General features: G+C 51.1%; 3 protein-coding genes across 6 annotated transcripts; 2 read left to right on the top strand and 1 right to left on the bottom strand.

Moving 5' to 3' along the window:
- Positions 1-387: 387 nt before the first annotated feature.
- CHCHD2 (coiled-coil-helix-coiled-coil-helix domain containing 2) lies at positions 388-4,928 on the top strand. The gene is made up of 4 exons (XM_045992423.1): positions 388-585; positions 2,602-2,851; positions 3,583-3,742; positions 4,633-4,928. Exons 1-4 carry the CDS (start codon positions 536-538, stop codon positions 4,641-4,643), a joined length of 471 nt encoding a protein of 156 aa, XP_045848379.1. The 5' UTR covers positions 388-535; the 3' UTR covers positions 4,644-4,928.
- On the bottom strand, positions 3,984-27,986 carry SUMF2 (sulfatase modifying factor 2). Of its 3 annotated transcripts, XM_045992422.1 has the most exons (10): positions 27,864-27,934; positions 27,483-27,569; positions 26,083-26,239; positions 23,045-23,159; positions 22,583-22,627; positions 22,083-22,233; positions 21,277-21,332; positions 19,339-19,423; positions 19,023-19,167; positions 16,973-17,822 (listed from the first exon to the last, which is right to left on the bottom strand). In XM_045992422.1, exons 3-10 carry the CDS (start codon positions 26,217-26,219, stop codon positions 17,738-17,740), a joined length of 819 nt encoding a protein of 272 aa, XP_045848378.1. In that variant the 5' UTR covers positions 26,220-26,239; positions 27,483-27,569; positions 27,864-27,934; the 3' UTR covers positions 16,973-17,737. The 3 variants fall into 3 exon arrangements, with proteins under 3 accessions (XP_045848377.1, XP_045848378.1, XP_045848376.1); XM_045992421.1 differs by lacking the exons at positions 16,973-17,822; positions 27,483-27,569 and adding an exon at positions 3,984-4,281 and having other exon boundaries at positions 27,864-27,986; XM_045992420.1 differs by lacking the exon at positions 27,483-27,569 and having other exon boundaries at positions 27,864-27,986.
- Positions 6,641-17,758, top strand: PHKG1 (phosphorylase kinase catalytic subunit gamma 1). 2 transcript variants are annotated; one of them, XM_045992418.1, is made up of 10 exons: positions 6,641-8,336; positions 10,527-10,641; positions 11,140-11,318; positions 11,744-11,798; positions 14,422-14,487; positions 14,743-14,906; positions 15,306-15,396; positions 15,534-15,687; positions 15,828-15,953; positions 16,340-17,758. In XM_045992418.1, exons 2-10 carry the CDS (start codon positions 10,559-10,561, stop codon positions 16,583-16,585), a joined length of 1,164 nt encoding a protein of 387 aa, XP_045848374.1. In that variant the 5' UTR covers positions 6,641-8,336; positions 10,527-10,558; the 3' UTR covers positions 16,586-17,758. The 2 variants fall into 2 exon arrangements, with proteins under 2 accessions (XP_045848374.1, XP_045848375.1); XM_045992419.1 differs by having other exon boundaries at positions 6,641-8,523.
- Positions 27,987-27,989: the final 3 nt, after the last annotated feature.

The raw sequence follows: 27,989 nt of genomic DNA, 5'->3' as shown, positions 1-27,989 counted from the left end.
CAGACTCGGCGCCGTCGACCCTGCCGGAGGTATTCCGGCTCCCTCGTTCAGTCGCTGCCGCGCGTGCACGCGGAGACTCAGAACACCCGACCCGGCGAGTAACTTCATGCTGAGAGTTAGCGCGTCCGCGGTCCAGCGGCAGCCGCGCCGGAGACGCGTCCGCCCTCCCAACAACACGCACGGGCGACGGTCCTCGCGCCCCGGGAAGCGACCCGCAAGCCGCGCCGACTCCGGCTCAGCGGGAAGAAGAACGCTCGCGCGGTTACTGCACGCACTTCCGGTCTCCTGCCGGCGCCGGGCGCGGAGCTCATGACGCAAACCGCTTGCGACCAGGCGCCGCTGTGGCGTCCTGCCCTTCCAGTGACCTTCAGGGCCCGCGCGGACGTGGGCGAGCAGGAGCGTCTGCGTGCGCGCTGATTGGTCGCAAGCGCAGGCCCAGCCCGCCCCCCGTGTTCCGTTCTCCGGCGCCGCCGAAGCCGCTGGGGTCTCCGCCGAGTCTCGGACGTCTGGAAGCGGGGCCGCTGCGCCAGGAACCATGCCGCGTGGAAGCCGGAGCCGCACCTCCCGCATGGCCCCTCCGGCCAGGTGAGGCCGCCGTGGGGGGTTGGGCCCTGCCGGCGCGCGACGCAGAGGGAGGCCGCGCTAGGCCTCGCCGCGGCCGGGGGCGCCCGGGGGCCGGCGTGGCGCGCGCCGCCGCTCGTTGGTTGTCACGGGCTTTGGCTGGGTTCCCGGTGGGGGCCCTTTCCGGTTCCGAGCGCCCGTGACTCCGTGAGATGCCCGAGAGCCCGTTGACTCCAGTGACCCCTCCGGGAGGGGCTTGAAACTCACGACCCCCCCCCCCCCCCCTCGCCCGGCCCGGCCCGGCCCGGCCCGGCCAGCCCCGCCGCGCGCTCCCAGAGCGCGTCGTACCATGGAGCGGCCGTGCCTGGAGGTGGCGTCTTCGCGGGAGCCGAGACGTCCGGAGGAGCCCCCCCCAAGGAAGGGAGCGGGGAGTGCTGGAAAGGGACCCGCATTTCAGTAAACTGGCTGATCTGAGCCCAGCAGGGGGTTCCCGGGCCTCGGCCTATTCGGGAACGCGGTGTCTAAAGCCTCACGTGTAGGGGACCTTCTCTACTTCTGTTCTTTTTTTAATACTTTTTTGTCAGCAGGGAGAGGGACAGACAGGCTCCCGCTGAGCAGGGACCCCACCCCCCACCCCCGCCATGTGGGCCTCGATCCCACGACCCGGAATCATGACCCGAGGGGGAGGTGGACGCCTAACCAGCTGAGCCTCCCAGCGGCCCCCCCCCCCCCCCCCCCGTTTTCTCGTTCTTGAGGTATTTTAAAAGTGCACTGCTACTCGCACTTTAACCTCAACACCAGTAACCTTAGGGGAGATGTCACCATCTTTTCCAGAAATAAGGACATTGACGGCTGGGAGCAAGTGACTTGTCCACGGTCCCTCAATCAGTGTGTGGGAAAGCCAGGTCAGACCCGAGTTTTCCAGTGACCAGTTCAGGACGTTAGCACACTGGTTTTCCGGAGTCGGGTGGATTGTGGTGAAACAATAGGCCAGGAGTATAGGGAGGCGGTTCACGGAACGGAAAGAAGCGTCTCTCCAAAGAACCCAAAACCACGTTTTTGTAAAGTGATGCCAGATGCACCCTGACGGAACCAAAGTCTAAACTTCAGACCTAGCCATAATTATGTGGGGCAAGAGCACCCAAGGAAGTAATCTAAAAATGGCCAGAGAAAACATAACATAGGTGAAGATTTTTATTTTATTTTTTAAAGATTTTATTTATTTGTCAGAGAGCACAAGCAGGCAGAGAGGCAGGCAGAGGCAGAGCAAGAAGCAGGTCGATCCCAGGACCCTGGGATTATGACCTGGGCCGAAGGCAGCCGCTTAACCAACTGAGCCACCCAGGCGTCCCTTTTATTTTATTTTTTAAAGATTTTAGTTATTTGACAGAGCACAAGCAGGGGGAGTAGCAGGGACAGGGAGACCCAGGTTCCCCAGTGAGCCAGGAACCCCATTTGTGGCTCAGTCTGAGGACCCTGCATCATGACTTGAGCCACAGCCGTAGGTGAAGATTTTTAAAGCAGTGCTGGACATGTTAGTGAGAGCCTGTTGATGACCAGATGCCTTAGCAATAACAAGCAGTCAAGTAACATGTGTTTCGTATGTTTGGTTTTTTTTTAAGATTTTATTTATTTGAGAGAGAAAGATGGCAAGAGAGAGCATGAGCAGGGGCTGGAGAGAAGGAGAAGCAGACTCCTTGCTGAGCAGGGAGCCCGATGTGGGGCTCGATCCCAGGACCCTGGGATCATCATGACCTGAGCCGAAGGCAGACACTTAACGGACTGAGCTGCACGGGCGTCCCTTGTATGTTTTATTATTACAACACTGTATTCTTACAATAGAGTAAGCTAAAGGAAAAATGTTACTAAGAAACCATGAGAAAATACATACGGTGGCATACCTATCCTGTATTTACCGAAAAAATCCACATGAAAGTGGACCCCTGCAAGTCAGACCTGTGTTAAATGGGTCAACACTACCGTTTAAGTCCAAACCTGGTAGCAGGTGGACATTTCATACTTTGTTCTGTTCTTTCTTAGCCGGGCCCCTCAGATGAGAGCTGCGCCGAGACCAGCGCCCGCAGCTCAGCCGCCGGCAGCGGCTCCCCCGTCTGCTGTTGGCTCACCTGCAGCTGCACCCCGGCAGCCGGGTCTCATGGCTCAGATGGCAACCACTGCAGCTGGTGTGGCTGTGGGCTCTGCTGTCGGGCACACGATAGGTCATGCCATCACTGGGGGCTTCGGTGGAGGAAGTAGCGCTGAGCCTTCAAGGCCTGACATCACTTACCAGGTAAGGTTTTGGGCAGTGTTTTCTTTCCGTGGGACCTTATGAGAAAACCTAGTTATTTGTAAGTTCCTTATGTATAGGAACTGTCTGTAATTTTAGAATCCACAGTGCTTTTAACAGAAAATGGTTTATCAAGAGCCATGCTTGGCATTTGTTAGTGCCTTAGATCAGTTTCATCAAGAACTGTACAAATTGTAAGGAGTAGAAGAGCAGTTCAACTTGATTTCACTGTAAACAGCCATTTCCCCCTTATTTTAAATTTAGTTTCAATCTTGGTTAAGTGTTTAAAAATCTCTTTAGTAGCTCTAACCCTCTTCTCTGAACTCTGATCTCTCCTCTGACATTTGTCCCTGCCCCTTTTTCTGAAGTATGTGAATTTTCTTCTCTGATGAGCATGAGCGTTTGGTGTGTAGCCTGTTGTATTTTTGGTGTATTTGATACTCTAATCCGTCTATTTTTCTGTAATAGTCCCACTTTCTCCTCCATGAAACGTCACTGAACCCCACTGGTATTTTGCATCATTGTTCTTGAATCTTTCTTCTTGTAACTGGAATTTTGTTAAGCCCATTTGCTTTTGCCTTTAAATTTTTTCACTTTCCATGTTATTAGATGGAAACTTTAATTTGCATCTAGTTCTAGTTATGTTTCCCTAGTTGACCTCAAAGACACCGGATACTGTTCTTTGTTCAGGTGTAAATCTAATCTAAACGGTCCTGAATGTTGTGCCTTTGTAGGAGCCTCAGGGAGCCCAGCCAGCGTACCAGCAGCCACAGCAGCAGTTTGGCCCATGCCACTATGAGATGAAACAGTTTCTGGAGTGTGCCCAGAACCAGGGTGACCTTAAGCTTTGTGAAGGTTTCAGCGAGGTGCTGAAACAGTGCAGATTTGCAAATGGTAGGTGATGCGTCAATCCCCGATCGAACCCGCATCTGCTCAGTTCGCAGCACGATACCCCTGGGCCCTGTAGAACTTTGGGATTCTGTGTCATAGATTAAACTGACAAGTTGGAGGAGATTTTGTTTACATTCTTTTTTTTTTAACATTTTATTTGATTTTTTTTTGAAGATTTTTAATTTTTTTATTTGACTCACAGAGATCACAAGTAGGCAGAGAGGCAGGCAGAGAGAGAGGGGGGGGAAAGCAGGTTCCTTGCTGAGCAGAGAGCCAGATGTGGGGCTCGATCCCAGGACCCTGGGATCATGACCTGAGCTGAAGACAGAGGCTTTAACCCACTGAGCCACCCAGGCGCCCCGATTTTGTTTACATTCTAAAAACAATCTAGTTCTTCTAACAAAGAGCTGGTCCAGAGGTTTCTAGTCATTATCTTAAGCTTTTGTCAGTTACATTGTGATTCTGATTCTTCCTTAAGTGGGTGTAGATTAGTGTGTCAAGTCTTGTTCTGGTTACAGGATGTGGGTGATCTAGCCATAAAGCTGTGAATAAAAAATTACATTCCATTTTCAACCATGTCCAAGATTAGCTATAAAGACTGATACGTTATTGGCATTCTTCACACCTTATTTGCGAAAAGAGTTTATTCCATCCCTCAGTGGAACTCTGAGGTTTGGGCTATCTGGAGTGGTGGCAGTGAGCTTGTTTATATAGTTTCCTCCTTTTGACCTAAGAATTCACCATCTGCTAAGGCTCATTTTCATTTTCTACCTTCATTTAGGCAAGAATCTGATAAACCTGGACTTTCATCCCTCTTTTTATCATTTGGAAGGCTTCTGCTTTGCTAAGAATATACAACTATTACTCTACTAACTTACCTTTTCTGTTTGCAGGATTAGCCTAATCAAGAAGTTCAAATTGAAGATACGGAAAATCATCTCTCATGACCAAGTTAATTTAGCATAAAAATATAATAGTGAATATATAAAGTATAAAACCACCAGTTAAGCCTCTCCATCATTAATTACAGCTTTCTTCAGAATTGGAATGAAAAAGCATGTTCTTACTGAATACAAGTTCATTGAGATGGTTTGAGTTTGGGGCTGGGAGGATGTTTGTGTGCCTCCTTAGATCACCTTTTGTGATGTTCTCATTTGTGAACTAATTAGAATAAAGTGATTTTCTCTCAGAATGTGGTGTCTTTGAAGTGTGAGGTTATAAATTAGATATGGTGTATGCACGCTGCACATAGGCATTTTGCAAAAGAACCCAAGTGTCTCAACATGTCTTTAAGCATATCTGTTTTCTAGTCTTAGTATTAAATTAGCATCCATCTGGATGATCTGGCCGAGCTCCCTGAGGAGCTTTTGTAGGAGAGTAGTTCCGTAGCCAACAGTGCTCACTGAAAAGGGTCCAGATGGAAGGCCAGGGTTTGCTACTGAGCAGTAGCAGGAAACTTTTAAAGTGAGTGATAAAGGAAATGTGGACAGAGACTTACTGCATGAGGGGGTTCTTGTGGCCAGGTCCGTACTTCCTGTCACCTCCCCTCCTATATCCAATTAATAGGTCAGAGATGAGAACCAGTCTCAGTACAGGCATTTCCCCTGCAAATGTTTTTCTTCTATGTAAGGCCTTGTAGCTTCCCTTTGCTGAAAGACTCAGCTAGCTGCCGCTGCCCACTCCATATCCTGAGATGGGCTCAATTTAGGGTGCATCATTTTTAAAAAGATGAACCCACCGCCATTCCTCACAACTCAAAATTTCACTTCGGGGGGCTCTCTCCAGCATTGGTTGTGCTTTGCACTTCTCTCAAATGCACGTTTCTGAGGCTGCTGGATTTCTTCTCCAATCCAAGTTGCAGAGACCCGTGTTCCTGTGAGGTGAGGAGGGTGCTGTGGAGTGAGTAGATCGTCCAGTTGCTGCCTCCTGTTCTCAACTGTTTTAAGAGTGACCCACTTTAAAAAAATTTTTTAAAGATTTTATTTGACAGCACAAGCAGAGGAGAGGCAGGCAGAGGGAGTGGGAGAACAGGCTCCCTGCTGAGCAGAGAGCCCAGTGCAGGGCTCCATACCAGGATCCTGGGATCATGACCTGACCCAAAGGCAGATGCTTAACCCACTGAGCCACCCGAGTGTCCCAGTCTCACTGAGTTCCTGAAAGGGGCCAAGACCACCTTGCCTGAACCACCACTGATAGTTCACTCCTGGCAACAACCCCAGTGCCCATTTCTGTGAAAGTTCAGGACTTCTAAATTCACAGTGTTATTGGCCCTTATGTCCAAGGTGTGATGGTGTATGGTGGGTACCCTAATAGTATTTTTTTTAAAGATTTTATTTGACAGAGGTCACAAGAAGGCAGAGAGGCAGGCAGACAGAGGAGGAAGCAGGCTCCCTGCTGCACAGAGAGCCTGATGCAGGGCTCGATCCCAGGACTCAGATCATGACCTGAGCTGAAGGCAGAGGCTTTAACCCAATGAGCCACCCAGGCGCCCACCCTAATAGTATATTGTTGAATCAATGAATCAAGGGAAAATCTACCCATTTAACCAGCCGCATGTCACTCTCAATCTTTGGGTCATGAGTTCAAGCCCCACACTGACTGTATAGAGTTTATGTTAAAAAAAAAAAAAAAAGTAAACAGCTGTAAAGAAGAATGAAATCTTGCCATTTGCAATGACATGGATGGAACTAGAAGATATTATGCTAAACAAAATAAGTCAGACAAATACTATATGATTTCATTCACATGTGGGATTTAAGAAAACAGAAACACAGGGAAAGGAAGGAATAATAAAAGATGAAACCGAGACAAACCATAAGAGACCCTTAACTATGAAGAACAAATAGAGGGTTGCTGGAGAGGAGGTAGATGGGGGATGGGGTAACTGGGTGATGGGCATTAAAGAGGGCACTTGAAGTAATGAGCACTGGGCATTGTATGCAACTAATGAATCACTGAATCCTACCCCTGAAATTAATACATGATAATTTAAGTAAAATAAAAGGAAAATGAACCGCTGACATCAATAAATATAAGAGTCTGGCTGGCCTGGCCTCTCTGGTAGGAGCCATGGCTACAAAGAGACAGGAAAATAACCCACTAGATACATTGGCCTTTTGCACGGAGTTAGAAGGGATTTTGTTAAACATGGAAAGTATAAAGCAGAAATCAAGTCTGTAGTTTAGCATCAGGACAACTGAAGGGATCAGGGAGCTTAGTGGCAGTAAGTGTTTCCATCTTGAGCCAGATGCTGCGTCTCAGCAAGCAGAAGCCTTTATGCAGAGACCCCAAGTCACTTCCGCGCCTGCCTTCTAGCAGTCCAGCAAGTATCTCCCCCAGGGGAAGAAACAGATGGTCAACATGAGTGACAGAAAGAGCACTTGGGGCCACAGCTGGGGTCAGTCTAGAACCTCTTACCTGTTTAGTGGCCTTGAGCAAGTCACATTCTCTTTACCATGGGCTTAACACCAGAGTTTTGGGGTGCGAGTGCTTTGTGAAATGCTAATCAGGCGTGCTTGTGGGCTCAGCCTCTGTGTGGAGCACTGCATTACCCCTCCCTTCATCTGTTCTATTAGAATTAGGGATTTGGAAAAAGGTAGTTTTAGGGACGCCTGGGTGGCTCAGTCGGTTAAGCGTCTGCTTCAGCTCAGGCATAATCCCAGGGTCCTGGATCAAGTCCCACATCGGGCTCCTTGCTCAGCAGGGAGCCTGCTTCTCCTTCTGCCTGCTGCTCCCCCTGCTTGTGCTCTCTCTGACAAATGAAATCTTAAAAAAAAAGGTAGCTTTAGGACGAGAGAGCAATAAGTAAGTGTCTACTGTGTGCCAGCACATTCCATACATTATTTCCGATTCTGCCAACCTCTTAAGCATACTGATGAGGACCCTCACCCCGAGAGCCCAACAGCGCACAGTCAGCCCATATGCTTTTCCCAGCACCCGGAGCTCCACTCAACAGCCCACAGGCTGAAAATCAGACAGGTTAAGGATGAAATCATGGAGGTAGATCAGAGATCGATTCCTAAGGGGGATGTTCCCTAACCTTTAAAGTCTGCATTTTGCAGGTCAGCCACACTGTTCCTGCGTGGGCCCCAACGTCTGGGTCCCCGTGGCAGCCAGGGCTGCTCTATGGGTTTGCCAGTGCTTGGGTTTCTCCAGGGCCCTGCTCTCAACATACACAGAAAAGGCTCCCAGAGAAGTGACTGCATTCCCACCAAGACTGGCTTTGTCTGCACTGGGCCTGGAGGCCGACGGAGCTCCAAAGGGGAGACAGGTCACCTCTGCTGTCCTGACTGCTCCCAGGCTGCCCGAGCTTCCCTCACCCTCCAGCAGAGGTCCCCTCCCGGGGAGGCTTGGCCCCTGCCCGGCCTTGGCCTGCATCCCAAGTTTGCAGTTGTGATTTATTTCTGGTACGTCAGCCTTCCTCAGCCTTCCGTCACCAAGTAGCAAAGCCCGAAGGACGAGCAGCAAGATAGCTTACTGCGGCCACAAGCGTCTGCGGGGGAACCGCTTCAGCGCTCAACTGTCCCCACTCCCCGAGGGGCTCTGAGAACTTCAGGATTCCTGTCACATTCACTCCAGGGCCTGCGAGGACCTAACAGTGAGTAGCGGGGCGGGTGATGGACAAAAGCCAGGCAACAGGCAGAGAGAGGGACAGGCTCTGCGGCGGAGAAGACAGAAAGCCCAAGAGCTGTGAGACGCACTTTTCTCTTCTGAGGGCAGATGGATGCAGAGCGAAACCACTGACTCTTGAAGCGCCCCTCAGGGTATCCGCCGACAGAGAGCAGGTTCCCTGTATTTTCAGACTCTCTGAGCTTGGGGGAGGGATGTTTTGTTCCAAAAAGAATCAGGTAACCTACTCCCATCTGGGGACCCTTCCCAAAGAAGTCTTGTAAAAGGTGTGGGGGGTATGGATGGAGGCCATGGACAAAGGCCCAAAGATGGCCCCAAGTTAGGCCTAGAGCAAGGGGCTGGCCCTCCTGCCCCACCCCAGGAGAGGTGAGTGCAGCCAGAAGTCCGTGAAGCTCGTCCAGCCAGGGAATGGAGACCCCAGCCTGGACGGCTTCCGGGGCTGGGGGAAGGGGGTGGTTCGGATAGATCCACCCTCTGCCTGTGGAGGGCTGGGGAACGGTGTGCTACCCAGTCGTGCCAGGTGGGGGGCACAGATGCCCATCTTGGGAGCTTAAAAGGACTTGCAAGGAAATAGGCTTGTTTTTACAGGAACAGATATTTCTGTGCTCAGCTGGGGTTGCTGACTGGGGAGCCTGTAGCAACCCTGCTGTTGGCAAAGGAGACTGTTGTTATTCTAATTCTTCCTCTGGTAACCAGGCACCCAGCAGTGGGGACACCAGGCTTCCTGGAACAGCTAGCCCCACTTGGTTGGTCAGAAAATTGGCCCCTTGGATAGGCCAGGCCGCCTTGAGCCCAGAAAGGGCAGAAGAAGTGGGACTAGAAGGCCCTACTGATTGTGAACTTGCGCCCATTTTCTGTCCGCCCCTCCTCCTGTCGTTAGATGACTCTCTCCGTCCCTCAAATCCTATATCGAAGGTCGGAGGTACTAGGTGGCCTCGTAGGTAGGTGGCCTCCATATTCCTGCGGCAAAGCCAGCTAGCTCAGCAGCTCTGTGTCCCGCCTGCATATCCTGGCTTGGTAGTGCCCCGCAAGGCAGTACCTGCCACAGGGCTCACTGGCCAATATTTTGGTAGAACATGGGGCATTCTGAGGACAGGTCCATCCTGCCATCAGGACCCTGAGCCAAAGGGATACCTCCAACCACTGACTCACATCCAGGGAGCAGCACTGGGCACAGGTGGGGAGGAATGGCTGGGACATCTGTTGTGGAGCAGGAGACACCACCCACCGACAAGTGATACCAGAGCTTGGGACCACTGAGCTCTGCGTGCCTCTGAGCACCAGGCAGCGGGGTTCTCAAGTATGGAAGAAAGAAGAGTTAGAAAGAGAGAGAGAGACAGGGAGGGAGGGACAGCAGAATGCAGGCAGGCAGGCAGAGAGGGTGGAAGGAGGGGAGGACAGGAGGGAGGAGGGAAGGTTAGGAAAGTCCTGGGTGGGGGCAGAATGAGTAAGGAACAGTGGGAAGCACAGGAAGTGTGTCCTGGGAGGAGGGGATTTTCCAGGGGAGGACAGTTATGACTGCAGGTGGCAGGGAGAGGCTATAGGACTGCCATATTCAGAAGGGAAATCATGAAGCTTCTCATCTCTCAGAAGTGCAGAGAACAAGCAGAGGAAAAGCAGGACCACCCTCATCTCCTCAAAGAGAGGAAACAGTCCCTTAATTCGTTCCCTGCAAGGTTTCTCTGAGTTCTTTCTAGATTCAAGGGTGTGATGGCCTCGTGAGAGCTGACCTTGAGGGCTGACGGCCCAACCTCCTGCCTCCGGCCCAACCTCCTGCCTCCGGCCCAACCTCCTGCCTCCAGCCCAACCTCCTGCCTCTGGCCTGGGCTTTGGCCTGGCCGACCACCTGCTGTCGGAACAGCAGCTTATAGCCAGAACATTCCGGGAGCCACGTGCTTGCCTGGGGGTCACAGTTTACAGCCAGTGGGAAGGAGCAGATGTTTTGAGCATTCATAATAGGCCTCCTCTGTGCCAGGTGATACAGATGAGCAAGAAAGGGCCTGGCCCTCAGAGGGCACACCACCCAGATCAAGAGGTTAAGAGCTACTTCTTCATTTAAAATTTTTTTTTAATTTAAATTCAATTTCGTTAACACCTGGTGTAATATGAGTTTCAGGGGCAGAATTCAGTTGACAGCGTCTTTCTATTTCTCCCTCAGAGCCCCTGAGAGTCAGCCCCGAGTTGCTGAGCATGACCCGGGACGAGGCACTGCCAGACTCGTGCTCGGCACAGGGCTTCTATGAGAACTATGAGCCCAAGGAGATCCTGGGCAGGTAAGGCCCAGACCTTCCGCAGGAAGTGCGGTCTTGGGCTCCACCCGGTTCCACAGGTCCTGAGCACTGACCCTTTTCCATCCCCAAAGCATTATCCCCTTGAAGAAACCCTTAGTTTGGGTCCTGCCCTCCTGAACCAGGACAGATGAGAAAGGTATGGAAGCGTCCAGGCAAGAGACCTCTCCCAGCAGAGCTCTCCCGGTGCCATCGACAAGCACATCCAAACCCAGTTTTGTGCCAGAGTCGGAGATCAGGGGTCAGAGGAGGGTGACTGCCTGCGGTGCTGGGAAAAGCACTGAACGAGGAGTCAAGGGTCCTAAGACCAGGCTTATTACTCAGCAGCTCCAGACAAATCACCCTCCAACTACCTTCTTCATCCCACCCTCCCCCCAAGCTCACAGGGAGTTGGTGGGCAAGAAAGGACATTTCTGGGGTGGCTTAGACCTGGGGTTCTCCCTGGGGTGAGGGCCCGGAACCACCTGTCTTCTGCACCCCCAGAGGAGTGAGCAGCGTTGTCAGGCGCTGCATCCACAAGCCCACGTGCCGGGAGTATGCTGTGAAGATCATTGACATCACTGGCGGAGGCAGCTTCAGCCCTAAGGAGGTGCAGGAGCTGCGGGAGGCCACGCTGAAGGAGGTGGACATCCTGCACAAGGTCTCAGGGCTCCCTAACATCGGTGAGTGATGGCCCTAGGCCCCGGCAGGGTGCTCCACCATGATTCTGCTCTACTAACCCAAGTCCGGGCGCGCGGACCCACTGTGCAGCTAGCCAAAACCACCAGCCCGTCTCCTGCCCCTGAAACCCCGCCAGGCTGGTGCCCTGAGGCTTGAGGCTCCCAGCTCCGTGCTCTCCGCTGCAGAGAGTCAGTTCTAAGCCTCCTCCTCCAGTCAGATGAAGGGGTTGCAAGCAGGGCTGGGAATGGGAACGTGAAGTCCCTGGGCGGGTCCCTCCCTTAGCGGTCCTCCTTTGAACACCATTCTGATGCCCCTTCCAGCTTCTGAGGTGGGTCCAAGCAGCTTTAACCCTGTTGCTCCTCTACCCTGCTGCCTCTCTGCCCAGGCTCCTCTGCTACCTGACACGAGTTAGTCATTTCCATTTCAGTACAGCTGAAGGACACTTATGAGACCAACACTTTCTTCTTCTTGGTGTTTGATCTGTAAGTACCCAGCCCCGGAGCCAGCCACACCCTGGGGCCTGTCGGAGAACCTCCTGTTGTGGTCCCCTACCCAGTGCTTCCTGGAGCCCAAGAGCCAGCTCCCTACACTGTGGAGGCCAAATACGATCTCCAGTGAGTTAGGGAGATCACCCCTGGGGGTCAGGCTGCCAGGTGTCTCGAGTCCTGTGTCCACCAAGTAGAAGCCAATGATTTCTTTCAGTGTCTGTTTTCTCACGGGTATTACAGAAGTAACAATAGCGCAGCAAACGGCAGGATGTAAATGCCATGAATTATTAACTACAACGGTCCTTCTACAAACGGTCCTTCAACCCTCATTTTAGACACGGAGGCTACAGCAATGAGCAAGACATGTAAGGTCCCTGACTTCGTGGAACGATTTCCAGAGTGAAGAAAAAGCAGTAAAGTCAGCCACAGCACACACACAGTTACGTACATGTACAGACACAGGAGCCAGAACAGGCCTTAGGGAGAGGTGGGGTTTCTTTAGATGGAACGACCGGCAGGGAACACTCTCCAGGAGGTGACCTAAGTAGAGACCCAGATGCAGTGAGGATCAGAGCCAAGACCTGGAGAAGGCTCCGCAGAAGGGCAGAAGGAAGAGCCAAAGCAAGGGCCCTGCTGGGTGGGCTCTGCATGTTCTGGGAAGCCAGGGTAGGGGCAGGGAGCAGGCCTGCGGAGTTGGCAGAATGTGGGGTCGGTCTGGACCGAACACCAGATTTTGCAGACATGTTAGCCAGAGTCAGGATTTTGGAGGGATGAGAGCAGGAAGGTGATGGGATGTGATTTACCTTTGAAAAGCATCCATCTGACTGCAAGGAGGAAGGAGTGGGAAGGAGGAGACCCTCAGTACTGGTGCAAGGGGCCCAGGAAAGCAGGTGGTAAAGGTTATATCTGGGGTGTGGCTCAGAGAGCGACGTCATCGTTGTCATCGATGTCACTCCGCCCCTGCTTCTGCACCACTAGGGCTCACAAGACGAGCTCCTTGTCAGTGTTAGCCCTGAGAGCCTCTGTTCTCTCAAGAAAGGAAAAACAACACCGAACACTCTGCCTATCTCTCAGGCTCTCAGCATTAAATTCCAACAACACAAAGTGCTCTATGAACAATGCATTCAGACCTACCATCATTATTAGAAAAGCGTCCCAGGGAAGGGAGCTCTCCAGCTCCCTGTCCCCCCACTCCCTAGTCCTCACTAAAGAATGGGAATCTCCCTGCGTGCATCACTGCTGTGCCGCGTCTTGATTTCTCCACACATAATGGCTAATTTAGGGACTGGGTTTACCTGAGGAAATTACTCAAGTAGATTCTGTCTTGTTAGAATGTTTCACACTGTAGCCATAGTGTAGAGCCAGCAGGGTTATTGCACTCGGAGACACAGTGTAACGGGGTCGGTGTGCACGGTTCAACTGCTGCCTCCAGGAAGGCACACCCTGCACGGGACCCAGTTTTACTGGTAAATCTTGCTGCAGCTGCTCACAGTGAATTCTCCTAGTGTCTTTAAAACGGAATTAGAATGATAAAAACTGGATTCACACATTGCCTTTTAGGAACTCAGTGCAAGTAAGGTTCACCTCTGTAAATTCTAGGTTATCTCCTCAAGCAGAGGTCCCCTTCCACCTCCCCCAGCTAAGCTCAAGGTTTTCTTGCCTCTGAGCCATGGGCCAAATCCCTTGTGCCTTAGGAATCAAACTGATTTCCCTGGAGGGGTGGCCGGGAGGGGGCAGGACACATCTTTCCTGTTTTACCAGGGGAGACTTTCCCAGGACCCCCAAGACTTAACCAGCCGCAGCTGTCCCAACTCTGCTCGGTGACACGGTCCTTTAGAGCCCTTGAGGGCAGCTCAAATATCCTTAACCTTTGAAGAAGTCGCTCGGGAAAGCTATTTTTAATGCTGTCCTGAGTTGCCCTCCAGAGTGTAACTAGATTGTTCTAGCAGAGACCTCTTTCCACGTCATCCCAAGAAGTGAGAAGACTGAACCATAATTCTTCGCCCTAAAATAAGCAGACTTTGCTCGCTCAGCACTTGCACTATGGCTTCTACCAGTCCTTCCCGGGAAGGATCAGGATACTCCTGTCCTTCTGCTCTGGATCTGGGGCCTTGGACCAGTGGCTCGGGGTCCCTCTTCCACCTCCCAGCCCTGATTTTTTTTTTTTTTTGATTTTATTTATTTGACAGACAGAGATCACAAGTAGGCAGAGAGGCAGGCAGAGAGAGAGAGAGGAAGAAGCAGGCTCCCTGCCAAGCAGAGAGCCCGATACGGGGCTCGATCCCAGGACCCTGAGATCATGACCTGAGCCGAAGGCAGAGGCTTAACCCACTGAGCCACCCCGGTGCCCGCCAGCCCTGATTTTGACACTGACAGACCCCAGTCTGGGCTGTGACTTCCACAGATGGGGGACCCCATCCCACCCCTTCAGCCTCCCCTGCTCTCTTAATCTTCCTAGACAACGTCTCTACTCACGTCCCCAGCTTTTCCCTGCAGCCCTTGGTCCTTTATTGTGGTCCTTGTCTCTGGAGATATGAGGGTAGGAAACAGGTCTCTGGGAGCAGGATAAGGAGGGGTGGACTTGGAACCAATCCAGCTACAAACACTGTCCCCACAGGATGAAGAGAGGGGAGCTCTTCGATTACCTCACTGAGAAGGTCACTCTGAGTGAGAAGGAAACTAGGTAAGGATCCATCTGCCCCCAGCGCCACTCCCTGCCCCAGAGCACAAGTGGTCCCACCACCAAGGTCTTGGAGGGGGCACAGCATGCGTTTGTCTGGGCTGGGGCTGTGCTGCAGGCTTTTGTAGCCTCCCGCCAGCCTGTCCGGAGTCCTCCCTCACTGGCAGTCTGGCAGGTACCTGGGCTTTCGTCTCCCTCCGGAGAGACCTGGCCCTGCCGAGGAGGAGCAAAGAGTAACATGTACCTGTCCCACCCCAGGAAGATCATGAGAGCCCTGCTGGAGGTTATCCGCAACTTGCACAAACTCAACATTGTGCATCGGGATCTGAAGCCTGAGAACATCCTTTTGGATGACGACATGAACATCAAGCTCACAGACTTTGGTTTTTCCTGCCAGCTGGAGCCAGGAGAGAAGCTGCGAGGTCTGGTAACATGGCCTTGGCGCATGTCAGAGGCTCAGGCTCTCTCATCCACATGTCCAGGAACAGAAAATGCTTGCATTTCTCCCCCAAGTCCTCCCCCCTCCCCCCAGAATAAAAATGCTACTGTTTCGGGTTAGGTGTCTCTTCAGGTAAGCCTCATCCCAGGGCTGGGCCAGGGTCCCACTGCTGGAGTTCTAGGCCAGGAAACCACAGGCCCAGGCAGGTGGTCCTAGGAGCAGACACCCGGTCCCTGCCCTTGGTCCTGAAGTTGGTCAGTGTTAGAAGAATCCCAGCCCAAGCACCGTGTCACTTTTATCACCGTGTCACCATTGTTTTCTTTGGACCCTCCTCTTCCAAGTGCCCCCCGCTGACCTATCCTGATGGTAACTATTCCTGCAGAGGTCTGTGGGACCCCCAGTTACCTGGCCCCTGAGATCATTGAATGCTCCATGAATGATGACCACCCAGGCTACGGGAAGGAGGTGGACATGTGAGTACGCTGGGGAAGACAGTGACCCACAGTGACAGGGGTGTCCCCATAGCTGGGAGCACCTGGTTGTGGAGGGGAGGAAACAGCAGGAGCTACAGCCAGCCCTCCCGCCTTCCTCCCTGTCTCCCTGGCGCCAGGTGGAGCACAGGGGTCATCATGTACACCCTGCTGGCGGGCTCCCCGCCCTTCTGGCACCGGAAACAGATGCTGATGCTGAGGATGATCATGAGTGGCAACTATCAGTTTGGCTCACCTGAATGGGATGATTATTCAGACACTGTGAAGGACTTGGTGAGAGGCCAGGCCTGCTGGGAGTGGGAGGCATATTGTGTTACCGAATGGAGGACCCTGCTGGGAAGACCCTCTGTCTTGTCAAGTGCTGGAGGGGACCCTGCCTTGGTGTTTTCAGCTCCCCTTCCTTATTCTCTCAGGTTTCCCGCTTCTTGGTGGTGAACCCCCAGGGCCGCTGTTCGGCAGAAGAGGCCTTAGCGCATCCCTTCTTCCAGCAGTACGTGGTGGAAGAAGTGCGGCACTTCAGCCCCCGGGGCAAGTTCAAGGTGCTGAAGCTCCCCTCCCACCCAGGGCCCTGGGGCAGGACTCCTCAAGTCCAAGCCCCCAAGTCCCCCCCTTCCCCCAGGGACTCGTCTCACCCACGGGGCTTCCAGAGCACCTGCCCTTCCCCTCTCCACCCATCCCCGTGATGGTTCCAGTTCAACTTCTGAACTCAGAGAAGGCAGATGCCCCCCATCTGGCTCCTACAGCCTCCATCTCTGCAGATGTCGCAGAGGTTGGGATGGTAGGGAGGACACGAGGAAGCGCCCAGCAGTAGGAGCACAAGGCTTCATGGCAAGCGAGCTCAGGGACGCTCTGCTTCGGAGGGGGAAGGAGACAGGCCGGCAGGGGCTGGGGCTGGGGCCAGCTTCTCGCTTCTGGCTCTCCACAGGTGATCGCTCTAACAGTACTGGCTTCGGTGCGGATCTATTACCAGTACCGTCGGGTGAAGCCCGTGACCCGGGAGATCGTCATCCGCGACCCCTACGCCCTCCGGCCCCTGCGCCGACTCATCGATGCCTACGCTTTCCGAATCTACGGCCACTGGGTGAAGAAGGGACAGCAGCAGAACCGGGCTGCCCTCTTCGAGAACACACCCAAGGCTGTGCTCCTTTCCCTGGCTGAGGAAGACTACTGAGGGGCTGGCAGGTGGGGTAGGTAGGGTGGGGGACAGGCAAGGAGGGAAAGCCACAGAAATGTACGTTGAGGAGTAAGATCATGTCCAGGCCTCTATCCACAGGGGGCACTTGGCCCTGGCCAGGACCCCTGGAACTAGGTCCACTATTCCCTCTCAGAGGCTCTGCACAAGAGCAGGGTGCTCCCATCACACCTTGTAAGTGTGGTCATGGTCAGGGCCAGGCCCCACGGAGGGGCAACTAGCATTAGGGTTTGAGAGCCTTCCTGCTTCTCTCCTTCCCAGCCGTACCACCATCTCTGGTCCTTCCCTGAGGCCCAGAGTTCCTGACACTCACATGTACTTCCCTTAGTGTTCCAGGGGGAGGGTGAGAGAGAGGACAGTCTGAGATACTCAATCGTGGAAATTTTACTGGCTGACACCACGGAGCAGGTTCCTTTCCAGGAACATGTGTTTAGAGGCATACGCAAGCCCTCATATAATTAATAATAGAAACAGAAAGGGAAGGTTCTGGTATTTGTCTCTGGAGTGTTATTTATGACTCCCACAATGTAGTTTTGTCTAGTCCGTAATTCAGTTCTCCTACACTGTTTTAAGACTCACACTGTGCTTTACAGAGCCCAGCTAGCTCATTCTACAGACCAACAGTGGAAATCGGGTTCTTTCAGAGGCACAGGAAACACCACAAATGAGGCTAACGAAGGACGGATTTTCCTTCTACAGCAGTTCACTGGGAAAACAAAGAAAAATGGAGGAAATTCTGTCTTCGGAAAACAATGTTGGATCCCTGCATCAGACACTGAGAAAGGGGGAGGGAACAGATTCAAAAATTTCTAACAACGGGCCTTTCAGAGCATTCTGCCCCAGATGTGTAAGGACTGGCCCTATATGGTTAATATCTGACCTCTGGGAGAAACGGCCAGCTCCCGGGCCACCATCCCTGCCAGGCCCCTTCTTTAAGAGATAGCGGTATCCCTCCCCAGAGGTCAGAGTCCTCTCCTGGCCTGATGAGAGATGCCTGCCACAGAGGGATGGGGGAAGGGGAGGGAACTCATTCCTGAGGCTAAAGCCGAAGAGCCTGGAGTTTGGCTGTGTGGAATGTGGCCAGGGAGTGACACGGGTACCACTGGGCTTTTCTCGGCTCTGCGTGGCTGTTCACAACTCCCCAGGCAGTCGGCCTGCACTGGAAGCACAGCGGAAGCCTAGGTTGTCTGAGGCTGAATCTGGAGTGTTGCCCATCCTGCCACCAGAGAAGAGGAAGAGAATGGACACTCGTTGAGAAAGGGGCCCGGAGCCTTACCCAACTTTCCTGCTCAACCCCTAGGGCCTGCTGTGGTCCAGGGTGCCTGTGGACTGAGGGCAGGGACTAGAAAGAAGGCTGGTACGAGGGCACTCCTGGGGACAAGGGTTAAGAAGGGACTTGGGAGAGGGTGGAGAAGTGGGAGTGCGCAGCCCTGAGTCTGCTCTGGAAGGCACGAAAGGCAATGACTAGTGACTTCGATGGCTCACAGTTTAGAATATCTCAGCCAGGACAACCCTGTCAGTAAGAAGCGAGAATATCATGTGCCAATGAGTACTTCACACTTTTCAAAGGACTTTCACCTACATTCTTCCATTTGCTGATTCTCAACACTTCCGGCAGGCAGGTTTGTTCGCCACTTTACAGACCCAGAATCAGATACCAGAAGATTTAAATGTCTTGGCCAAGGCCAACCACTGCTTCACGGGCACAAGAGATTCAGTGGCAAACCCGGCTTCCTGGTTCCCAGGCAGTACTTTCTCTACTACTTTGTCCTAGAAACGGAGGTGAAGGAAAGCCAGGGCCCTCAATGTACCAAAAAAACAGCGGCAAACCTGACTTCCTGAGGCCACAGAAACTGTGGTCTCTTTCTGGTCCTTATGGAACCCAGGAATGGGAGGAGTCAGAGGGAGATCATCCAAACAACCCTACAGATGAGCAAAGCAGAGAGAGTCCCAGCAGGGAAGGGAGCCTGGGACTCTACCATTCAGGCACCAGCACTCCCCATCTGTGTGACATGAGCAGGTCCCCGCACCTCTGTGAGCTTATTCTGACCGTGAAGTAAAATGGTTATAGACAATGATTTTTTCATGTGCTTTCCACTTTGAAGGGTGAGCATTTCCATGACCACTGGCCATTACCTAGTACTGATGTGGCCATTCCCTTCCCCTGCCTCTGCCACCTGGTTATGAGGACGAGAGGAGAAACCCTTACGATGCGAGACACAAAGTCTCTCTGGGTGCTGAGAGCGAGAAAAGGCACAAGTCGCCCTAGGTTCTTCTCCTTCTCCTGGCACTTGCTGCTTATTCTCTTTTCTGTGCCCGCAACTTGGGGTGCAGACAGAGGGCTGGAAGCAGCAGCAGCACCAGCTCTGGGAGACCAGGACCCAGACCCTCAGCCCCCAGCCCCCAAGCTCCTCACCTGGTGGTGACCCGGGCCCGGTGATTGGCAGAGCCGTCGGCTGTATCGATCCAGGAGGCCCCCCGGAGGACACGCATGTCCTGCTCAGCAGCCTGGTATGGAGATGCTGTCCACTCCCACACGTTGCCCATGAGGTCACAGAGGCCTGCAGCACAGCAGGTGGGTCAGTCCCAGGCTGGGTGGCTCCATCCCCCACTCCCCTGCCCCGCAGGTATCAAATGCTTCCCTGGTGGTGGTTCTCTTGCCTCATCCTTCAGGCAGAGTGATCCACCGACCAATCTGTGAGTGCTGACAGCAACGTGCAGGGAGACCTTACCGTAGTCATTCTGGGGGGGGAAAGCATTCACTGGGGAGACTCCATGGAAGCCATCCTCAGCCTTGTCTCCCTTGGGGAACTTTCCCTGAGGGGGAGAAATTTAAGCTCAAGCATTTACCATCCTGTTCCAAGGTGGGTGTTCCTGCCTGCCCAGAGGAAAACCAAAGTCATACTCCTGTGTCACCTGGGGTAGGATGAAGGGCATGAGGCAGCGTACTGAGATGCCCATCCTGAGCTCCCAAACCTGTCTCCTCATGGCCTCCACCATTACCTCCTGGCTGGATTAGGAAACGTGTGGTTTCCCTGTGCCCACCATGGTCTATGTCAAGCCCATCCCACTCCCACTTTCTCCACTCTGGGCAGCTTCCACCTCTCAGCCTTGAACGCCATGTGCCTCAGTGCCTTGGGAAGGCTCCTCCTCTCCGCTCAGCACCACCTCCCTTCTCAAGGACACTTGATGCCTGCCCTGTGCTCTCCGGTACCATCTCCGCCCCTTCTACCACCAACAGTTTAACTCTCCCTCATCTGACCTGACTCCGCTGTCCTCATCTGTTATCACCAAAATGCTTGGAAAGGAACCTGTATTTGCTGATGCAGCTTGTTCAATCTTCTCAGTAAAACTGGGGTTCAGCTCCCCCTACTCTATGGAAGCTGATCTCACTAAAGGGAAGATGAAGGGGTAATAATTTACTCAAAAGCTACTCAGGGCTCCGGCTGTCACATTTATCTCTTTTAATTTCATCCTTGCACGGTTGTGAGGCGAGTATTTTCTCCTTTTAAGAAACTGGTGACTGAGGCTCAAAGTGGTTAACTTATCAAAGACCACATAGCAAATAAGTCAGATCTGTCTTTCTGCAAAGCTCTGATCCCAACATCATCTAAAAGATCAGTTTACCCCTCAGGTCCACTTTAATGCTTTCCCCTGAAATGCTGATGCTGTCCCCCACCACCCCACACTCTACAGGGATTCCCAGGGGGATAACATTCTTGCCTAAGATAGATGTTGCTGACTCCCAAACCACTTGCTCTGACCCAGACCTCTGTCCTAAGATCCAGACTCAGAGATCTAGACTCATATTTTCAATGTTTGAGCACATAAACGACCCAAGGGTACCTTAAACTAAGCTGATGCTAAACCCATCACGTTCTATCCTTCTGACCCCAACTGCATACCATCTGTCCTGGATAATGGTAGCACCATAACCCTGTTGCCCAAGCTTAGTTTCATACTTGAACCCAACTCCCTCCCACTTCTCTATTTTGATTAATTACCAAACCCTGTCCATCTTTCGGCCATGCCTCTCCCATCTGGCTTCCTCTCCATCCCATTTCTACTTGATTCACGTGTTCATAATCCCCTGGGCCACTGCCACAGCCTCAAATTCAGAGGCAGCTCCCACCCTGCCCCCGCTGCAGCTCTACTTCACTTAGGCACCAATGAGCAACTCGCATCCTCCCCAAATCAAATGACGTTGTGAGTCCCGTTGAAAAACCTTCACCAACTCCCCGCTGCCTGCGGGGAAGACCGTACAACACACTGTCTACCTCATATCCTATACCTCCCGTTTCCCTGGGCTCAAGCCTCTCTGAATCTGTCCCATTTCTGAACACACGGTACCCTTTCCAATACAACGCTGACCCTCGCATTGTTCCTTCTGCTGTGAACACCCTTTCCTCCACTTTTCACTTGGCAAACTCCTATTCCATCAGCTCAAATGTCATCTTCTCCGTGAAGTCACCCCCACCACGCTCAGGCAGTCACTAACTTCTGCAACTCTTCAATATGGAGACCTACCACACTGTCTTTTGCTTTACCAGGTACCTGTCCCATTAGGACACAAAGCCCACTGCAGTCCCATAGCCCAACACAATGCCTAGCCTCAGGAGGTTTCGGTCAATGCCTTGAGAAGGGACAGGGGTGAGGAACATATGACTTACCTGCCACAGGTTGGTGCGGTTTGGCTGGAACTGGTTTCCCCACGGGTAAACCTGACCTGCCAGGACAGCAAGGAGACAATGGGGGAGGAGGAGGTGAAGGGTTGTGGAATGAAAAGCCAGAGAGAGGGAGGGAACCAAAAGGAAGTCAGGAGGTGGTGAGAAATAAGAGAGAGAGATGACTTACTTTCATTTCCCATGCCTATCCCTTCCACTCACCATCCCGCATTCGGAGCCCCCAGCCGCCTGATCTGCTCCAGGGCAGTCCCAGGTGTGGCTCTGACTCACACCAGTCTGTAAACTCTGTTACCCGCTCACATCCGGAGAGGTACAGACACTGTAAGCAACCTCACTTATCACAGTAGTTCTGACTAATGGCATGGCTGGTGTTTAGAGAGCAGCAGAGGTACTGAACATGAGCTGCTGCTTCCTCCTCCTGACTCTTTGCTCAGTCGGGATGCCGCTCTTTGTAGGAGTCCCTTCACGCCTACAGAAAAGGATTCTGGGTAATTCTTTTCTTATTCCCTGTACCATGCTGTTCGGATTATATACATTGAAATGTAACATGTCTGGGTAGTATCTCCAAAAGTAACAAATTTTACGTCTGTTTCTTCATTCTAGTTTTCCAGTTATTAACTTTTACTGGTCTGAGATGGATCAGACTGGAAACAGTAACAAGTGGCCCTCCGCCAGCCACACAGATTAAGAAGCTCTGCTCTAGGAAGTATGGACCCTTCCCCCCTTCAAAGCTCCCACTCAGGGCAGGATGGGGAGAAGAATAAAGGTAAGTCGCCTTGCCAGCTTTATACCCTTCAAGCCCCCTCGGGCCGCAAACTCCCACTCTTCCTCGGTGGGCAGCCGTTTCCCCCGCCACGCACAGTAGGCACGAGCATCATTCCAGCTCACGTGTACCACTGGGAGCTCCAGTTTCTCTCGGATGCCAGAGCCAGGACCTGCAGGCTGACAGCCAGGATGAAGTGAGACAGGCTTCTGGGAGCTCATGGAAGTCTGAGGAAGGCTAGGCTTAGGGTATCTGAGTTCAGCTTTTACCACTAGATGGAGCAAGGAAGTTGGAGGAGATGGCCTGGAGCGTGAGGAGAGGTGAGTCAGAGGGAGCATAAATATGAGCCAGGGGGGAAATGGGATGGGCAAGGGGCAAGAAGATCAGGGCGGAGGAAACAGGGGTGCTTGGCTGTTGCCCTTTTTAGTTTAGTATCCCCAGATGGGCAAGGGGTCGAGGGAAAACAGGCTTCCAGAATAAGAGTCAGCAGGGGTAGGACAAAATGAGGCAAGAGGAACCAATACGTACCTGCCTCCAGAACGCCCTTTCCACTGGAAGCCACCAGAGGACAGACTACAAACAAGAAGAAGTATGACCGCCAGATTCTCTGACCCGGCAAGGGCACCTTCCTGACTGATGCACACGAGGCAGAATGACACTTCAGGCTCAGACTCAGGGGGTTCAAGGGGGGGTGTTTCTGAACCCCTGAAAGCAGGCCATCGCTCTGCCATTATTAGAGGGATGCCAGGCTGTTCTCTCGTCAGCTCAGGGAGTAACTTGAACCCTACACGTATCTGGTTTCTTACAGAGCCTCAGTGCACAGAAACCAGCCCAGCGTTAACACCGGGAGTGTGTGTCCAAAGGACCCTCCGCAGGGGGTCTCTCTTGCTCCTCCCTCCCTGCCGCTCTCAGGTGGGCTTCCTCGAGGTGCTTTACCTGGAGCACCACACCCCACTCGCACTCCCTCCGCTGCAAGCCCGGGTCTCTCACCTCCATCTGATGGGTCACTTTGTTTCTGAGCTCATCGGAGACAAAGTCCTCAAAGACAAAACTCCACCCGAACACCTCAGCCTCTGTCCGGTACTTTTTTTCCCTGACAAACTCCCTGAAAAGAGATATTTCACTTGGTTAAGCTGATGATAAAGTTCCATGTCCCGCTCTCACCCCTTCTTGCTCCAGAAAACCTCATGTAGTCTCCTCCTCGAAGCCACACATCACAGAGTTTCCATCAGCAACAAGCAGGTCCTATGAAAGCCTGGGCAGGAGATTTTCTTTTAAAATCTGTGGCTGTGTGTTTAATTCACATACAATAATGCACTCTTTTTAGTGTATAGTTCTGTGATTTTTGACAAAGCGGACAGTCACCATCACAATCCAGATACAGAGCAAGTCTATCAACCACCTCTAAAAATTCCCTCATGCCTCTGCAACCACTGATCTGTTTCTGTCCCTATAGCTTTCCCTTGCCCAGAATATAAATTTTCACATAAATTGGATCATATAATATGTAGGGTCTGGCTTCCCTTAGCATAATACTTCTGACATTCATCCATGTGTTGCCAGTATTGGAAGCTTGTCCCTCTTCAATTCTGAGTAGCATTTTACTGTACGGATGCACCGAACTTCGCTTACCCATTCACTAGGCGCAGATCATCTGGGTAATCTCCGGTTTTGGGAGATTATGAATAAAGCTGTTGAGAAGATTTAAGGGTGGGGAATGGGTCTCTTCTCTGAAAGGTCTTCATCATATACCTACTCACACAACAATCACGAGAGGGAGGGAGAATGTGTGTTACTATTTCCATCTAACAGATGAAAAAAATGGAATCATATAAAAATAATGTGCTGAAATTTTAGAACAGATGTTCACACAGTTTGGTATGCTAAAGCAAATTTCAGCAAGCAAACTGCCAGGGTAAGATGGATGTTTTCACTGGGCTAAAAGTACCCCGTCTGTGCCCTCCCTTTGATCTGAGAAGACCGTGTTCACCCGTCAAAGGGGCACTGAGAACGGAGGAGGTCAGATTAATGGCTATTTACCAACCTCGGAGCGTCTGAACGGTTTGAAAATCTCCCACCAGAGACGCAGAGATAAGCCATGGGTTCTAAGCAACGTTTAGGGGCTTGCTGAAAGTCCATCATGAACAGATGATAAAAACAAATAAATAAGTAATAAACAAGTGTTATAATTTCATATAAAAGACTTCTATCACAAAATAGGTCATAACTTGAAATACATAAAAGTGCACATGGGTCTACCTAGCTAGCTGTTTCTGTTATGATATAGTGCAAGCCTGATCAGAAGTGATTTCTCCTTAAATTTTAATAAACATTCTTTTTTTAAAAAAGATTTTATTTATTTGTCAGAGAGAGAGACAGAGAGAGAAAGATCACAAGTAGGCAGAGGCAGAGGGAGAAGCAGGCGCCCTGCCGAGCAAGGAGCCCGATATGGGACTCGATCCCAGGACGCTAGGATCATGATCTGAGCCGAAGGCAGACGCTTAACCAACTGAGCCACCCAGGCGTCCCAATAAACATTCTTTTAAAAAGCACATATAAGTAATGCACATTATAGAAAAATGAGAAAATACAGGTAGATAAAAAGAAAAAAACTGAAATCCATTATTACATCAACTAAGATATATCGTCCATATCCTTTCCTGTTCTACCCCCCAGCAAGGATTTCTAAATAGCTTTAAGGAGGTGTTTACCTAAAAAGCAAAAAAGAAAAAACAAAAAGTGCTTCCATGCAATTATTTTCATTTGGAAGTCACAAAAACATGGGCAAAATCTGTTACCTAATGCAATGTTACATCTTCCAGTTCTTTTTAAACACATTGACACTCCATGCACGTATTTTTAAAAAACAGGATCATACCCTGTGTGTTGTTTGTAAGCTATTTTCTTCACTTAACATCTCACAATTCTTTTTGACAAAAGGATTTTAATGGCTGCTAAGTATTCTGTGACGTTGATATAAGATGTTTAAGCAATCCTTATGTTGTTAGTATTTGTTCACAATGCCATCTTTTTAGCTAAATGTTTTTAGAAGACTTTAATTCTTTTCCTTAAGGAGAATCTGTAAGGGTGGAATCACTAAGTCAAAGGGCCTGAGAAGTCACCAACCACCCTTATGCTCACCTCCGTCTGTGTCTCCTGAATCAAATTAAAAAAAACAATTTTTTAATTTAATTTTTATTTTTTTTATAGATTTTATTTATTTATTTATTTGAAAGAGAGAGACACAGCAAGAGGGGGAACATGCACAAGGGGAATGGGAGAGGGAGAAGCAGGCATCTTGCCAAGTAAGGAGCCCAATGAGGGGCTTGATGCGTGCTCAATCCCAGGACCCTGGGATCATGACCTGAGCCACCCAGGTGCCCCGAATCAACTTTTTTCTAAGTCCACAATGTAACACTTAAGTCATTTCCCACGTATGCTTTGTTGTTCTGTTTCTTCTTTTTCCTTATACTCCCTTCCTCCCTCTACATCCCCACCCTGTATCATTTGAAGTTAAGTCACAGGTATCTCCTGGATCATTTTCTGCTTTAGCCTGCACAAACATACACAAAACATACTACCTTGAGGAGACTGAGACAGCTCAACATGGCTTCTTAGATTGAGCTGGAACCACAATGTCTGTCCTAGACTAACTCCATTTCCCTAAGTAAATATAAAGGGAATTTAAGAGACTCAGCTACTACGGCCCTGCTCCCAATTGCTCCTCCCTGTGGAAGAGGTTTTTGTTGAGTGTTTGACTCCCGCCCATATTTCTCAGTGCTACACCCAGTTTAATGGAAAATCCACTGGCTGAAGAGTCGGGGGATGTGAGTTCCAGACCCAGCTCTGCCACTAACAGAGCGTGAACCTCCAGACTTCAGATTCTTCATCTGAAAATGTAGGTAACACTTATCCCACAGTATTACTGCAAAGATGACATGTAGTAGTAAACAAGCTACTTTCCTTTTAGATATAAGGAATGAAAAATTGAAAAAGCTCTACTGCTCTTGGAAGAACACCTGATGTACCTGAAATCTTTGTTGGTGACAGGAAATATGTCAATGGCAAAGGGTTTTACTGTAACCTCCCGGACAGGCCCTTCACCATCTCTGCCATCTGGAGAATTTGTTCCCATCTGGAATCTCCCACCTGGTAGCTGGACCATGTTAGTAGTCTGCCCATTGCCTGCAGAGAAAAAGAGGCATCATCAGTAATACATGAACATATATTAAACAAGTGGCAATATTTGGATATATAATATTCATAAGGGTGTAATGAAAAAAAAAAGTAGGCTTAAAAATCCGGCCTTAAGTTCTTGTTCTGCCACTTAATTTGTTGGGTAACCTTAGGCAAATTAGGCAGATTTATTTGCCTACAAAGTAGAGATAACATCTAACTATTTCATAGGTGTGACTGTATAAATTAAAATTTTATGTGTGAAATGTTCTGAGCAGATGGTTCTGAGAAATGTTTATTTCTGTCCTTACTGCTCTATTCCTGTACCCAACAACTCTGTCCCAGCTAGCTAAACCTAGACACTAAGACCCTGAAATACTCGCAGACCCCGTCTATCCATACTTCTCACGTTGTTTCTCTGCCTCTTCCTCCCCATTTCTTATTGATTTTCCCCATTATATCAGATGTTCCAGGAAGAAAAGTACTACATCTATTTGGCCACTATATTCCTGGCATCTAGCACAGAACACAGTACTTAGCAAATAATTGATTGAGATCCTTCATATTTGCTGTTTGAACATGTCAGAAAATCAGGATTAAAAGGGTCATTAATTCAACCCCCTTATTTAATAGGAAAAAACCCAGGACTCAAAAAAGGAAAATCACATGAAAAGCTAGTTAGCCGGGAATAAGGACGAGATGATCGGGGTCTCCTTTCTTCCAGGTCAGCACTATTTTCAACCCACCGCACTTGTCCCCACTTTGCAATGTTCTGTTTCTACTTAAGGACGTCCAAGTACCCTAAGTTCCTTTATGGCAGCAGAGTGCACCCTCCTGTTCTCATTCTGACACTCACACGGGTGATTTCACCTACTTCAGCGGAGAAGGAAACGGACCAAGCAGGGCATCGGGTTAAAGGGAGCTGAGAAACGAATACACTTGCAGGGCGCGCACTTTATCTTGGCCCTGGCGCTAGTAAACTGTCACAGAGACAGCTGGTGAACCAACGTTTAGTGACATGAATTAAGGAGACTGTTACCTTTTTTTTTTTTTTTAAAGATTTTATTTATTCATTTGACAGAGAGAGAGATCACAAGTAGGCAGAGAGGCAGGCAGAGAGAGAGGAAGGGAAGCAGGCTCCCTGCGGAGCAGAGAGCCCGATGCGGGGCTCGATCCCAGGGCCCTGAGATCATGACCTGAGCTGAAGGCAGCGGCTTAATCCACTGAGCCACCCAGGCGCCCCGACTGTTACCTTTTTAAGGGAGGGAAGGAGGACGGTATTTTTCCCATGACTCTTTTTGGCTTTTCAAGCTGGTATTTACAATAAAAGTGGGTAATGCTGCAGGGAAACGGGAAAGTGGGAGCGAGACCAAAACATCACGATCAGCTATCAGTTCGCAACTGTTTAAGTCGCGCGGCGGCCCATATTCTCCTCTACTTTATGTCCAGGAAAGTAAGAAAGAAGGAGATCCACGCCGTTCCCCACCTCGCGCCTCCGGGAGGTGCGTCCGGCCGCTGCCAGCCCTTCCAGGAAGCGGGCGGAGGGGCCACGGTCTCTCTCCAGACCAGGGCGGGGACCCCACCCCCTTCCTGATGTCTCCCGGGGCACACAGGGTCAGGCCAGCACACTGACCTAACTCGAACCGCGGACCACACAGGAGAAACAGCACCGTCAGCAGCGGCCGCGAAGAGCCCATGACCGGAACACGAGCCGCACGCACAGGACGGCCCTTCTGCGCACGCGCTCCGCGTTCGCGTC

This window comes from Meles meles, chromosome 21 (assembly GCF_922984935.1).
Source record: "Meles meles chromosome 21, mMelMel3.1 paternal haplotype, whole genome shotgun sequence".
Classification (NCBI taxonomy): domain Eukaryota; kingdom Metazoa; phylum Chordata; class Mammalia; order Carnivora; family Mustelidae; genus Meles; species Meles meles.
This window is presented reverse-complemented; position numbering and strand designations above follow the sequence as displayed.

What these genes read in the sequence shown, in the direction of transcription:
- PHKG1 (XM_045992418.1), top strand. Translation starts at nt 10,559, where the DNA reads ATGACCCGGGACGAGGCACTGCCAGACTCGTGCTCGGCACAGGGCTTC. An exon ending in CCCAAGGAGATCCTGGGCAG is followed by an intron (nt 10,642 to 11,139) that starts GTAAGGCCCAGA and finishes CTGCACCCCCAG; the next exon opens with AGGAGTGAGCAGCGTTGTCA. An exon ending in CTCAGGGCTCCCTAACATCG is followed by an intron (nt 11,319 to 11,743) that starts GTGAGTGATGGC and finishes TTTCCATTTCAG; the next exon opens with TACAGCTGAAGGACACTTAT.
- CHCHD2 (XM_045992423.1), top strand. Translation starts at nt 536, where the DNA reads ATGCCGCGTGGAAGCCGGAGCCGCACCTCCCGCATGGCCCCTCCGGCC. An exon ending in CGCATGGCCCCTCCGGCCAG is followed by an intron (nt 586 to 2,601) that starts GTGAGGCCGCCG and finishes GTTCTTTCTTAG; the next exon opens with CCGGGCCCCTCAGATGAGAG. An exon ending in GGCCTGACATCACTTACCAG is followed by an intron (nt 2,852 to 3,582) that starts GTAAGGTTTTGG and finishes GTGCCTTTGTAG; the next exon opens with GAGCCTCAGGGAGCCCAGCC.
- SUMF2 (XM_045992420.1), bottom strand. Translation starts at nt 27,927, where the DNA reads ATGGGCTCTTCGCGGCCGCTGCTGACGGTGCTGTTTCTCCTGTGTGGT. An exon ending in GTCACCAACAAAGATTTCAG is followed by an intron (nt 23,160 to 26,082) that starts GTACATCAGGTG and finishes ATCTCTTTTCAG; the next exon opens with GGAGTTTGTCAGGGAAAAAA. An exon ending in GGCCCGAGGGGGCTTGAAGG is followed by an intron (nt 21,333 to 22,082) that starts GTATAAAGCTGG and finishes CTGTCCTGGCAG; the next exon opens with GTCAGGTTTACCCGTGGGGA.